The sequence below is a fragment of the Rhamphochromis longiceps genome, linkage group LG14, assembly GCF_057381845.1.
Source record: "Rhamphochromis longiceps isolate RC_006_pf linkage group LG14, R_longiceps_female_GT1.1, whole genome shotgun sequence".
Taxonomy (NCBI): Eukaryota; Metazoa; Chordata; class Actinopteri; order Cichliformes; family Cichlidae; genus Rhamphochromis; species Rhamphochromis longiceps.
In genome coordinates, this window is record NC_140570.1 from 26323935 (window position 1) to 26339301 (window position 15367).

The following is a 15367-nucleotide window of genomic DNA, read 5'->3' on the forward strand; positions in this document are numbered from 1 at the left end:
TTAGCCTTCTCTTCTCCTCATTTTATCTCACTGTCACATAGCCAAGATGAATTTTTAAGATAGCTTCCCGCTGGGCATTCACAAAATCAGTGGCTATTTCACAGCTTCACTTATAAGCTTAGTCTTGTGCATGCTGTGCAACCCACATTGTTTATAAGTATGCATAGTTTCTAGACTTAAGGCAAACATTGACGACAAATCATTTTTATTCAAGAACTAAAAACATTTCTTGCATTTAAAATTATGTTAGCTTGTCCGATTACTTTTGAACCTCAGAAAATGGAGGATGATGTATAAATATGGCTGTAATTAAAAAGGAAAGTCAGCACTTCAATCACATGCAGACTGCTTGATTTAAGAAGCACTGTGGTGGTGTACAGATGCAAGCTACAAAACTCTCAACAAATTATGCACCTAACTGTAGATGAAGCACATTCATTTTAGTCCATCTCTGTGTGTATTTCAGGGCTGAACATTCTTCTTGAGTTTATATTTTGCACAAGCAATCACATTTTCTTCCCTAACGGATACAAATGCAAGAGTTAGTGTCTCTCAGGAAGCCAGCTGAGCCTGGGCCTGTTTTGACAGTAAATAAGCTAATAGGCAAATGTCATGGCTATTAAATGAGTTAAACCCGATCGATGTCAACTCTGGAGCAGAGGTGTATAAATTCAATTCAAATGAGACACCAACTGACACCAATAAAACATTTGTTAGAATTTGTCAGGAGAAACACCAAGGGATGTGTGTGCGCGCGCGTGTGTGTGTGCACGGCAGGGGGAGGGCATAGGGTGCATTTGTGAATGTGAATGTGTAACTGTGCATGGAAAGGCAGTGGGAGGGAAAGCAAGGGATGACATAGAGTGAGGGTGGGGAAAAGGGATTAAGTAGGGTAGAGGTGGAGGCATAGATGAAGACGTCACTTTGCTTTGGATTCTTGGCGGTGAGAGATGAGAGAGTGATCTCCCACGCAGGCTACAGAAATGCTTACAGTGACACTTTCCCTCCACCTGGGCTGAACAAAAGGAAGGGGAAAAGTGCAAACATGTCACAGAGCCAGGAGGAGATCAATGTCCACAAACACAGTTAGCAGACAAGCAGCCATGGACGCACAAGCTGAATGCAGCTAAGCATAGAGGATGTTATGTAATTTATCTTTTTTTTAATACAGTCAGCTCTGTGCTTTTTATTCTTTTTCATCCTTCTCCTCACAGTCCTATTCGCCTCTTAACTATACATCACTTAAATCATTTCATCAGGCGCCCACCAGCTGTATCTTTTTCTCTGCAATGACAGCAACCGAGCTGAAGCGTTTTATCTCCATTCTCATCTCAACACTTTGGCTTTGATCTTCGGTTTGTGCGACTGAACGAACCTCACCAAACCATCCCAGAGGGCCACACTCTGCTGTGAATCATGGGGATCTACTCGTGCAATCAAGTCAGCACATATAGATGCTCAAATGTAAATGTACACATAAACTTTTTAAAGCATATTTGAAATGCAGAACAAACTGTACAAGGTACCTAATACTAGTCTACAATTATGGTCAAATAAAGCGGGAGCACAGAGACATAATTTGTTTCCAGCTTGCAGATAATGATCTGTTATATATCACTGAATTAGCATCTCTGCTTTCACTACTCCACACGACCTCATCAGCATTCAAAAGTGAAGCTAATCAATTCCCAGGTAAGTTCTCAAATTTGCCCAGATATGTCTACAGACAGAATGTTAGTTTAGCCCGAAGGCTGGTAGAAACATGACTTGTAATAGTGTGATTTTGCCTTCAGCATGTTAAGCACTTTGGTGGACACCAGTGTTTTAAGTACTGTTTCTGGAAGTTAAATGACGATTGATAACTGCATGCTTAATATGGAGTACACTCAGGCCAGCTCAACAAAAAAAAGGTTTGTTGTTTATCCTGACAATTCATGTGGTCAAGGAAGTCAGTGGAGTTGACCAGGAAGCAGAAAACCAGAGACTGAGATTTTTTAACTTTGAATAAAATATATATAAAAATGTGTGTGTGTGTGTGTGTGTGTGTGTGTGTGTGTGTGTGTGTGTGTGTGTGTGTGTGTGTGTGTGTGTGTGTGGTGCCCCCAAGGGGGATCATCTGGAGAAAAAAAAGATGTGTTTCATTAAAAACAGCTGACTATCCTTGGCAGGAAAGGTTCATTTACTGATCCTCAAATGTCCATGTTTTAATTAATACAAGTGTATGGGCTAAGTGGAGGTGAAGTCATCATTACATGACGCATGGGCTATGTGTAGCAACCAGTCAGTTGTGAGCCTGTGTGCCAGTCAGAAGTTTAAAAAAAAAAAAGAAACATAAAATGGAAATATTCAACTGTAGTACAAGTACTTGAAATTTGTTGTATCTGGATAAACCCCTTGAGATGTAACATCTTGTTTCAAGGAGGTCGAGAGAGCTGAGGGTCTGGGAGGTACTGGGAAGGTGAGCTTGAATCTAGGAGGTTTTCCAATGTTGGAAGAAGTAAAGAAGGAAAAACCACAGTGCTGCAGTGTCTCCTCTATGTGTGTGTGTTCATGCATATTTCATGGAACTATGATATTGAAGTATGTTTGAACCTCCCCCTCCCCTACAGGCCAGCAGCAAGGTCCTTCAAGCCCACATGAGCCAACATGAAGAACCACACAAACATACATTCACAAATGCACACACATAGCATGGCACCCTGGCCTTATGCTGATGAATGTCTGTCCTTCAGCGACCACAAGAGCCACAGCAGAGTGATACAGTCTGAATGAGGACAGACGAAGCAAGAGAGAAAACGATGCAGAGAGAGTGGTGACAAGGCAGAGAGGGGAAGAAAAAAAATGGAGTTAAGAGTGTAGTGTGCTGTGGGCGGAGGTGCAAGAGAAGGCAAGGCAAGGCGGTACAGAGGGCAAAGGTTCAGCACAGCTTGTCCAGCATTACTCCACCAAAATAGAGCTTCAAACTGAAAAAGGTAAGGCAGATTGGGGAGTGAGTGACTCACAGTAAACACTCTCAGCAAAAGTGTTTAATCTCAAAAGATTTTTTTTGGTAAACTTTACACCATTCAATTTGAAGTAGTGGAGGAAAAGACTGACTAAGCGTTACTTAACAACAGTACACCAGCAGCCCCAGCGTGCATAGGTGTGGGCTGCTTGGTGATATTACAAGTATTTCAATTGTTCAGTCGATGTGAAATAACATTAACAGCCACAATTAAGGTAAAAGTATTTAACTCGATTCAACGTCTCCTCTAATTGTATAACAATTTATTATAATATAGGACTAAAGTGTTAGCAGCATAATACAGTCCATCGTTTTCATGAGTCCAGCATATTTTAACATAAAATTTGCAAATAAAAAAATATATTTATTTATTAAATATATTGCAATAGTGAAGAGTAACATACTTGATTTTTCAAGAAGAGAGGGGATTCTTTGTCATCCTGGTTTTTAAGTTACAGCAAGTTTCTAATTAGCGAGACACTTTGCTGCTGTTTAATGAACAACAAACTCTTTCAACCAGAACAAACAACCTAATAAACAAAGCACATGCACACACTCACTGAGTCTCACCAGGATACTAGCCCATCTGTTTGCTAAGGGATTCTTGCTTCCTCTAACACTGCTTAAAAAGAGAGTGGGAAACAAATGCAACCCACACACACTAGTGAGTACGGAGACATGACATCATTTTTTCCCTGTGCTGAGTCTCTGCAAAGAACGTGGGCAGGAGTGCGCGGGTAGCTTGTGTGTGTGTGTGGCTCAGTGTGATTACTAAACTGTGAGAGCCGACACAGACTGGGGAATCAGCGCAGCAGACTAATGTGCGCGCCTCTGCGTCCACATGTGTCACTTAGAAGTTGAGGCGATCTAAAAGCATCTTTTTTTCATCTCTGCAATCATCTCCTTATCTCTGCATCTGCTTCTGACTGTCTTTGTTCTTTTCTCCTTGTCTTCTCGCTGTTTATCAGCTGCTGCTTATGCAGTTATTTTTTTTCTCTGGCTTTTGTTTGGCTGCCATGCCCTGTGAGCATTGTTTAATGCTCCCCCACATTCCCTGAGGAGATTGGGGGGAGTGTGGGGGTAAGATGGGGGAGGACAAGGGCATAGGCACTTCATTAATCAATCAACCAGCTTTGAAAATTTACCTAATTAACGGCTAATTACAGATCTGGGCACAGTGCCAGCTGGCATCCCATCCACCTACACCCCTGCAGTCCCCCAAATGACACTAGAGGTAAACATCCCTCCCTCGCTCCCTCTTTTTTACTCTCGTCTTTGTTAGTCTACCCATCCGTGCATCCTCTCCCCCCATTTGTTATTCATTCTCTACTGTAACAACAGATCACCGCTGATCACTCACTCAAGACATCTCTGAGCACTTGGCTCATTCTCATGTCACACCATATGGCTGTCTGATTTTGTTTTCGCAGTCTCACCGGTGAAATATTGGTGGTCATCACAGGTTCCTGGAGGCTCTCTGAAGGCACAGTCTCTCTCCAATGATCATTGGTTCGGTTCTTGTCTTGTGCTTGCCAGCTCTCTCTACGGGACATACTGGCACGCCAGGCACGCTGGATCCTGGTGACATAAGTCAGCAAAATGTATTTATTGAGACATCTTGCATTTTTTTTTAAAAAAGGGTGTTAAATTTTGGAGTTCTTCGTGAAAGGAAATGGTTTTGCTGAAACTTTTTAGAAGCCATGTTAAGTATTTGCTTCAAGGATGTTTGATGAACGATTGTTGGAGTGATAGCTGCTGAGCATAAACTACACAATGTTGTGCTGCCATAACCAAAGGCAAGCAAGTGTTGTTTTTTCTTACTCACTTTAAAAATAAGAAAAATAATGTAAAAAAGACAACAACATTCATTGGACACTTCATTAGATATATGGCTAGTGCAGAGTTGGACACCAATCTGTCTTAAACATTTTCTTGACTCTTTCATGGCATAGATTCACAAAGGAGCTGGAAACATCCCTCATTTTGGTCCATACTGACATGATAGTGTTCAGTTGCTACAAACTTGTCAGCTTTACATCCATGGTTTGTATCTCCCATTCTACCACATCCAAAAAGTCCTCTACTGGATTGAGATCTGGTGACTGTGGAGGCAATTTGAGTACAGTAAACTTAATGTCATATCCCACGCTATTACACCAGGACTACCCACCTGAATTGTTTCTTTCATGTGTTACATAAATTATGACTCTACTATCTCATTGATGCAGCAGAAAGAGTCAGTCCAGAGAACGTTTTTCCAGTCGTCTATTGTCCAATTTTTGTGAGCTAGTGTGAATTGTAGCCACAGCTTCCTGTTCTTAGCCAACAGGAGTGTCACCCGGTGTGGTCTTCTGCTGCCCATCTGCTTCAAGGTTGGATATGCTGTGCATTCACAAATGCTCTTCTGATACCTTGTTTGTATAAATGTCTTATTTTTGTTACTGTAGCATTACTGTAAGATCAACACAGTCTGTCTATTCTCCTTTAACATCAACAGATGTTCACTATTTTCTCTTTGTCTGACCATAAACCTGAGATAAATGTGAAGTAGTTTAAAATTTTCTGAATCAAATCAAATCACATTATTACCTTTTCTGATACATGGTTTGTACTTCAGGAGGTCAACCAACCTCGAAATACCTTTGTTGGTATCCCGTGATTGGCAGTAATTCAGTTTACTTAACAAAGTGGCTGGAGAGCATAGAAATACCTAAGAAGGCGTAAGTAAGTCTAACAATTACCCATTAAAGAAATGTAACACAGCTCATTCTTTATTCTCCGATCACTTAATTTTTATCAAATTTAACAGCTTTGGTGCAGAGCTTTAAGCACATCTGCAGTACTGCTGGGCTTGTTCTTGTATGATAGCATACAATAATGAATTTGCAGTATATGTGTGAGTATATATACTGTCTGTCTGGCATAGTTGTAAGACTGAGCCAAAACAGGTTTCTTGCTTCTTCTTTTTTTAATTTGCTATCATTATGAATAAAGGTTAACTTAAATTTGAATGCTCACCAAAAAATCAAACAAACAAAAAAGCACAAACACAGTGAACACAGAACTGGAAGTGAAATAGTTCACTTCCAGTTCTGTTTCTTCATAAAACTGAAGGAATATTGCCAAGATGCAAGATATTAAGTAAACAAGTGCATCACACCAGATTTCTGTCTCTCTTTCTTTAACTCATCTTCTTATTTAGCTCTTTGAATTTCCAAGACAACTTCTCCTTCTTGGCCATTCTCAAACATCTTTCTCCTCAGTTTCTTGCTTAACTTTGTCTATGTTTTCCTTTTACCTTGTCCTCTCCCAGCCTATGTTTCCAACCTACAGACAGCTTTCTCTCCATCTTTCACTTTCCGCTCACTTTCATCCCAGTAGTCACCTCAACAGCAGACTCCAGGATGGAGTGTAGGATCAATTACCCGATGGAGAAACACATTCACCTCCAGTGGAGCAGAGAGACAGCTGAGGCAAATGGAACAAATTGAATTAAACCACATCTTCTAGCTCCAAGCTACTACCTTTTCTTCTTCCTTCGCTTCCTTCGCTTCTCCTTTTCCCTTTGCTTTTTCAGTCTCTCCATTTCCGTGTATTCCTGTTTCATTGACTTTTCTCTGAGTTCATCCAAACACTTTTTCCTTATCTGTCAACGTTTTTTTATCCTATAGAGAAATTTTTTTTTTTCTATCCTTGGCTTCCAATGAAGTGAGAGCCTGAAGCCAGAGCTGTTCTTCCCTGTCGCACCTACAAGTGTGTAACTGCGTAGATGAAAGCTGACAAGAGTTAATGCTTTCAAAGTGACCCTTGACCCCACAAGTCCATGACCCCAAAGAACAGAATGAATTGAAAGGAACTGAACATGGATGACATTCAAAATGAAAGCCTTTCATATTGTAAGAATCTATTGTTATGACTGGGTATTGTACAAATAATCATAATGATACATAAAGCAGCCAAAAGTGATACTCACACAGCAGCCTTTATCTCTAGGTGCTGTTGTTGATCACGGCGGTGAAGGCTATTGTCGTCCTCCATCTCACTCCTACGTGGACAACTTCTACAACGATAACAGTGCAGATAAAGAATAAATGTGAGGTTGGAAATATAAATACTGGCATCAACACAGAACATGGTGTATGCAAATCATCTAAAAAATGATAAGTTGTTACTGCAGGGGTTACTGCACATACTAGGCTAGTGAAACCCCAATTTCAAAAACATACATAAAAGCAAACAATGTTTTGCAAATGTCATAAATCCACATTTAAAGAAAAATATCCCACTTTGATGGAAATGCCTCAAAAAGCTGGCATGAGGGCAAACAAAGGTTGGAAAATTAAGTGGTAATGTAACTAATTAGACTAACTCGTAACAGGTAAGTAATTTGACCCATAGTTTCTCAAAAATAAAGATGGCAGATGCTCACTAATCTGCAAAAACATGCATGCACAAATTGTTGAATTGTTTTAGAATAATGTTCGGCATTTGCAATGATTGAATATCTCATCATCTGCATTATATGATATTATTAAAACATTCCAAAAATCTGGAGAAATCTCTATGTGCAAGAGGCACAGCCTAAAGTCAATATTGGAATGTCAATGAGCTTCAGGTTCTTCAGGCAGATCTGTATTAAAAACAGATGATTCTGTCATGGAAGTCATGACAGAATTCCAACATAGGAACATTTAAAGAAGAATACATGTGTACGTACAGAAGAAGAACCAGCTTGTTATCAGCAATCAGTTCAAATGCCTGCATCTCTGATGGTATGGGGGGGCACAAGTGCCTATGAAAGTCGCAGCTTGCATATGTGGAAAGGTACCATCAATGCTAAAAGGTACATGGTACATTCTTTTAAATCTGTGTTCAATTTTGAATAAAATATGGCTTTATAAGATTTGCAGATTCATGCATTCATTTTTTTATTTACATCTTACACAGCTGCCTAATGTTTTTGGAATTGTGAAATAAAGTGCTGTTATGGCAAAATGGTTCTGATAGCTTTAAAATCCAACATTGCATTTTCCTATTGTGGAGAATGCCGTGTGCTTTGGGGTTTTTTGCTCATTTATGAACAGGCAGATTTCTGTACAGGGTCTCACCTTTCTATCTTTTGAACAGCTTGGCCTCCGCTGTGGTTGCAGTAGCAATGATACCTTTTCACTTCTTCCTGGCAGTTGAAAAACATCAATATGTCAGCATGGTCTATAATTCTCAGTGTTAATGGAATACGCATATGACAGTGGAAAAGCTGTATGATAATAAATATGTAGTATATCTATCTGTATGTGTAATTAATAACACCTACACACATACTGCCTGGCATAGCTACATAACTGAGTCAAATCAGGTGATTTATAATTTGTTGTTGCTACCAGTCCCTTCTAACCTCAAATAAGGGCGCATATTTGAGTCACTTGATTAACACAGATTTGTAAGTTGGAATAATGCTGATGCATAGCAGCATATGTCGTATGCAGGTGCCAACTAGCCGGGTATCCGCTAAGAAGAGCCACTCTCCTAAACAGTAGGTCATAGCAGGTCTCACCACAATCTTGTAAACATTTCCTTTCACTCTTGCTGCTTTTATTCTGTTAAAAAACAACCCTGGCAGCTCTTCTCCACCTCTTCTCCACTTGTCTCATGCACTGTCTGTTGCTTTGAATGGTCTGCCACAGACATTTAAACTCACCCACCTTCACTACCTCTACTCCTTACTTCTTTACTACTCTGCCTGTCTCCCTTTCATTCTCACATATGTATTTTGTCTTGCTTCTACTGACTTCATTCCTCTTCTCTCCAGGTCATACCTCCACCTCTCCAGGCTCTCCTTATCTGCTCCCCACTCTCACTAGACACGGCAGTGTTGTCTGCAAATATCATCTGTCAACATGTCCATCGCTGCCACAAACAAGAAGGGCTTCAGCACTCATCACTGAGCTTACACCCACCCCCACCTTGAACTTTCACTGACACTTCTACTGTACACCTCACTGATGTCTCGCTGTACTGCACCACACTTTGCCACTCTTGATTTTCTCATTTAGTATCACAGTTCCTTTCTTAGTACCTTATCATAAGCCTTCGCTAGATACACAAAGACACAAAAAAAAAACCCTCTCACCTTCTCTATCAAAATTCTTAAAGCAAAAGTTGCATCTATAGTACTCTCATGGCATGAAGCCATACTGCTGCTCACTGATCATCACCCCTGTCCTTAACCTTCCCTTCAACCACTTATTCCCACGGTTTCATGGTATGACTCATCAACTTTATCTCTCTGTAGTTATTACTAGGCTTGTCACGATACTGCAATTGCAAAGTCGATACCGACTTTGCCAGGACTCCATACAAATTTGAAACAGGTATTAGATTAAGATCAAGTTTAAAGGTGTTGGTTTGGAGGTTTTATCCAGTTCACAAATTATTTAGATAATTTCATTGCAGACCCTGAAGATAAAATATATTTTAGAACATACTAATAAACTAAGGGTTCAGCAAACAGCACAATACCTAACATCTAAATAATGTAATTATTGTAGAAGAGCATTATGGAAAAGTTACAAATACATTATGGATAAAGGGTGCTTTTACTTATACTTAAAATAATAATAATAATAATAATAATAATAATAATAATAATAATAATAATAATAATAAAAATAAGTTGTGAAAAACAGAGCACTCACTTTTAAATCTGACCACACAGTTTGCTACATCAAAATAGGTGACACATTTTAATAAATTACTGTAAAAATAGAAAAGTTACATTTCATCATCTTGCCTGCGGCTGCCTGCTGCTCTCTCTCTGCAGCTCTTTGCATCCTCAGCGCTACTCATCAGTCCTGAAACCGCTGCTCTGCTCCAGACTTTCACCTTTCATTTGCTCTGTTTAGGTCTTGGACTCTATGCTAAGTTCAGCTATGGTTCCCTCACTGCTAAGTGATAATTGCTAAGTGGCTAATGTTACTGTGTGTGCCAGACAGGTTAACATTTATGATAACTGTCTAAAACTTCAGTGTTGTTGAAACAGGAGGTTTACTGACGACTGAAATTCTTCCTAAAGTGTCGTTCAGTGTCATAAACGTTAACTTCTTTAGTTGTTAGTGAGGAGAGGAGCTCTTTGCCTCACTGTGTCAGCTACAGGAAGTAAAGACAGCACTGTTTCTATCAGTGTTGTTGCAAATACGTATGCATTTCCTCACTCTCCAGGATTGTGTTAAACATTCTGGTTAAAATGTCCGTTGACCTCTCTTCTAGACACCATCACACATCCACAGGTATGTCTTCTGGAACACCAGTCCTTCCATCTCTTCATAGCTGTCCTCACTTCCTCCTTACAAATCTTCTGCACTTCCTGCACTAACCTTTCTCTATTTGTCCCCCTCTTTCATTTTCTTCATTAATCAGCTTCTCAAAGTACTCCTTCCTTGTTTTCAACACTCTTCCTTCGTTTGTTAGTTCCCATCTCTATCTGTAACCACCCTAACATCCTTTCCAGCCATCTCGCCAATCAATACAAGTTTTCCTTCCTTAGTGTTCAACCTCATACACATTTCACTATAAGCTTTTTCCTTTGTTACCTCTCCCAGCCTATCAGACTTTATCTTTTCTAACCTTTTCCTTTGAATACTTTCCTCAATTCCTTGTCTTCTTTCCTCTGTAAAGAATCAAACACCTTTTTGGCAGTGTCCTTTACGGCTTCATCTGTATTTTTCCAGTCATCTGGAAACTCTTCACTACCCAGAGCCTTTCTCTTGCAAACACAATACATCTACCTTCCTCCTCGCCATCATATCAGTCAACTCTCTCCCTTTACCTGTCTTGGTTCCTACATTTAAAATCCCTAGTCTCATCTCCATATTCCAGCCTCTTCTTTTCGTTTCGTTTCTCTTGTTCTGGCTCAGAACACACTTTCAGCCTCGCTTCTTCCTTTGTCTTTGGCCAACAGGACCACAGTTTGCATCCTGATAGTTAACAGCACTGGAGGCAGTTGTTGTTAAACCAGACCATGACCAATTTGGTATGGAAAGCTCATTCTTGATGATTTGATTGATTTCGATTTTATGCCGAATGCTCTGATGAAAACGTCTTATATCTGGGCATGGGACTGGCAATACATCTGGAAAAATGGTGAGTTTTGTAGGCTGAACTAATTCACACGCCTTAAATACATTTATCTAGTTATTCATCCAACTTTACATTTTTGTTCTCATCTTTAAATACAATAAACCTTACTTCATAAATTAATGTGCCAAATGATGTAACATAATATTCATACTCTAAATTGTAAAATGTAGAAATATCAACAATGAGTATAAAAATAAACCTGGCTAAATCAAGGAAATTAAAATGATACAACTCTTTTATAAGGCGTTATAGGTGCATAAACACTACTAATGGATCATTGCTTGATAGTGGTTGCTAGGCAACATGATTACATATGTAAGAACCTTTAGGGGCCTTTTAGATACCTGTGTGAAAAGTTTGGTTGCACAACTGATTGTGTGGGAGTAGTTTGCAGACAAACCAACAAATATTTTTTCTATTACACTAAAATACACGATCACCTGTGGCAGTGTGAACTTCATATGTCAGTGTTTCTCATACAACTCATTCTGTTGAGTTTAAAAGACAAAATGTACATTTGAAAGGTCTGGGAAAACCTGTGTTTCCAAATTTAATTCTTTCTAGACGACAATATGCCCCTTGAGATGACAAGAAACTATTTAAAGTATGTAGTCTTGGCATTGTCCAGTTACAGAACTACCCCAGTTTGAACATCACCACACAAACTTATACTATACTTGTTGGGGAAAGAAAAAGACTACTTTGGAACATATTCTCAGGCCAGACATCCTAAAGTTCATAATTTCAACTGCAGCCTTTTGCATTCAATACATACAAAATCAAATCTTTTGAGCAAAATTTTGTGTCACAGCACATTCATTTTCTGTATGTTTTGCACATTTCGGTACATGTAGTACAGGCATTGTGTGCTGTTACTGTAATAGTTTGACTCTTCTAAATGTTTATGCATATCTACCAACCAAAGCCAATTATGGATTAAGTGTTCAAGATGCCAGGCAAAGGATTTAAAATATAAGTGTGTCAACAAGTGTTATGCCGTATCAAATGAAGACTCCATCCAGATGCTCTAGCCAACATAAGAATCCATGACTAATGGCAATGGCAGTGTTAAATGGAATGAATGTGTTAGCATATTTTATACAATATTTGTTAATATAAAAATTTTGATATGCTAAAATATATGGATACTACTGAGATCAGAAATAATTACTCTTCATGATACTGATTATGATAAAGATCAGCTGACAAATCACAGCTTAAAGAGACAATTATTAGTTACTAATATTTACTGAAGCTATGTTTTTTTGTTGTTGTTGTTTTTTCAGCTACTATTTATTCACCACCAACTGTAATCTCTTGGGTTTCTGAACGAGATAAAATGCTCTACAATTACATAAGAAATATCAAGGGAGGGATATTGCTTGCAGTCTATAGGGCAATCGATTAAATCAACACCTGAATACATGGTTGCATAGAAACGGGGATATTAGTGAAACCTGCTGCTCCTGTGCATATAAACAAGTTTATCACATTATTTTCGATAGCAAAATAAGGGCAATCAATAGACTTGGATGCAAGGTAAAGTGAAGCATTAAGTTGCTGAAAAATGGGAGATGGATGGAAAAGTGGGATAAAGGGGAGAGAAAACAACAGCACATAGCAGAAAGTCTGCTTCCCTTTAATTGATGAGTTATTAAAATCATTATTTCTCAGCGTCCTAGTTCTATCACAAAGATCGATGGCAGGCACCACTGAACGGCCACACTAAAACACTTGCACACGTACACAAAACACTTGTGGGAGATGGTCGGGCCTTTGTGCCCTTCAGTCTAGCATTGTCTCTCCACAGGATAAAGCCCCCCTCCACAAGCCCGTGGACACAAACACTGCACTAGAACAGTTAATGTTAAGGTCCTGTTCCCAGTTCGACGTAGCTTCATCCAGAAAGGCTCCCGTGCTGTCATCGCCGTGGACCGGCTCTACGTGGACGGACAGCTTTACCGCGACCTCGGCACCACACCGTGGTTATATTAACTGCACTCCAGATAAGAACCCGCTACACTCTTTTCTTATTCATTCACACTCTCTCCTTTAACATGAGTTTAAGCTAGTAATATCAATATGATGTCATAGCAGATATAACACCGTCACCCTCCGTCATTGCTTTAATTGGAATGTTTCCGTTTCGTTTCTTTTTTTTTGTTGTCGCTCACAGTTCATGTGGTTTCTTTCTTTCTCTTGTCTTTCACTGCTGTGGTCACCTACTTCCCCACTCACCTACAAACAACACCCTCTATTTCTCCATATTTTCACAACACGATCACGCAAACACATCAGCTCAACAGCAGCACATTCACAACAGCCTCACAGCACGCACAGACTTGCAGGACACATAAGCAAGCCACGCTTGTTCATATTAGTGAATATTCACACACATAGTCAGACTTATGGAGTCTCTCACCACACTTCTTTTTCTCTTTCTATTTACAAACAAGGGATGGTTCCATATTCTCTCCACCTGTCTAAACGAAACACCCAGCATACATCATTAGACATACACGCACAATTAAGGGCATGCTGAGGTTTGTCACATGGAATGTAAATGGAGCTGGCACCAGAGGAAAGAGGTTAAAAATATTTAACCAGCTTAAAAAACTACAGGCAGATGTTGTTTTATTACAAGAAACTCACAAACCTGTCACAGGTTTAAATGAACTTAAAACACCTGAGTTTCCTAACGTGTTTGCAGCCGGTTATAATTCTAGACAACGGGGAGTAGCAATTTTAATACATAAAAATGTTAATTTTACAGTACTCGATACAGTTATAGATCCAGAGGGTAGATTTCTAATTATTAAACTATCAATATTGAACAAAAAACTATGTATTGTTAGTATATATGGTCCAAATGTTGATGAACCCTCATTCTTCCACGGTTTTTTTAGTGCACTCTCTGAACACCTTGATTGCACACTCATTCTTGGCGGTGACCTCAACCTTGGACTAAATGAAGAAATGGATAGGCTCAACACAACAGGAACTCAGCGTAATTGGCAGTCCACAAATATAATCAAACAGTATATGAACGACTTTGGTCTTTGCGATGCATGGCGCTCTCTTCACCCCACCAGTAAGGAATATACTTTTTTCTCGCATGTTCATCACTCTTACTCTCGTCTGGATTATTTTTTGGTCAGCAGCTCACTGCTGTGTGACATTTCAGACACTGAGATTCATCCTATAGCTGTCAGCGATCATGCTCCTGTATCTTTAACACTAATGCACAAGAATAATACTACGCCAAGTAAAAACTGGAGATTTAATATATCACTACTTAAAGATGAAGACTTTATTAAATACTTTAAAAAGGAAGGGACTTCATATTTAGACTTTAATGACACTCCCGGAATATCTGCTTCTGTTCTATGGGAAGCAGGGAAAGCTGTGATGAGAGGTAAAATAATTTCTTTCTCATCACACAAAAAGAAAGAAGAAAACAAAAATATTCAGGAATTAGAAAAAAACATCAAATCACTAGAAGAAGCCTACGCGTCCCACCAAGATCAGGAAACATTGAACAAAATATGCAAAACAAAACTAGAATTAAATGAAACTATTAATAAAAAAACACAATTCCTTATACAAAGACTTCGCTTGCAGAATTTTGAACACAGTAACAAATCAGGTCGATTTCTAGCTAACCAGCTAAAAATAAATAAAGAAAAAATAACTATATGTGCTGCTAAAGATTTATCGGGGAACACAATATATGATCCTGGAAGAATAAACAACATTTTTAGGGATTTCTATGAAACTTTATACTCACCACAAATAAACCCATCTAAAAATGAAATTGATCTGTTTCTTGACAACGTAACTCTTCCAAAATTACTAGACAGTCAAGCAATGGAACTGGATTCGCCACTGACGCCAAGTGAACTCCAGGAAGCCCTGATAAGTATGCCCAATAATAAGGCTCCAGGTCCAGACGGCTTCCCTGCAGAATTCTACAAAGAATTCTGGACAATTTTGGCACCAGTATTCCACAGCATGTTGCAGGAAATCGAGGAAAAGGGCAGACTACCACCAAATATGAATTCTGCCAACATTAGTCTCCTGCTAAAACCAGGCAAAGACCCTTTATTTCCCTCAAGCTATCGTCCAATTTCTCTTTTAAATGTAGACCTTAAAATAATCTGCAAAGCTCTCTCAAAGAGATTAGAGAAAATGACCCCCCTCTTAATTCATCCTGACCAAACTGGTTTC

At 39.2% G+C, this 15367-nt stretch overlaps 1 protein-coding gene across 1 annotated transcript in view; it reads right to left on the minus strand.

The window, feature by feature from the left end:
* schip1 (schwannomin interacting protein 1) overlaps nt 1–15367 on the minus strand; it is a 251215-nt gene that overhangs the window by 227307 nt on the left and 8541 nt on the right. Inside the window, exons 3-5 of the mRNA XM_085380233.1 lie at nt 8113–8180; nt 6978–7064; nt 4441–4582 (exon numbers count right to left, since the gene is read on the minus strand). Coding sequence (XP_085236359.1) covers nt 4441–4582; nt 6978–7064; nt 8113–8180 — 297 coding nt within the window. The remainder of the gene's footprint in view (nt 1–4440; nt 4583–6977; nt 7065–8112; nt 8181–15367) is intronic.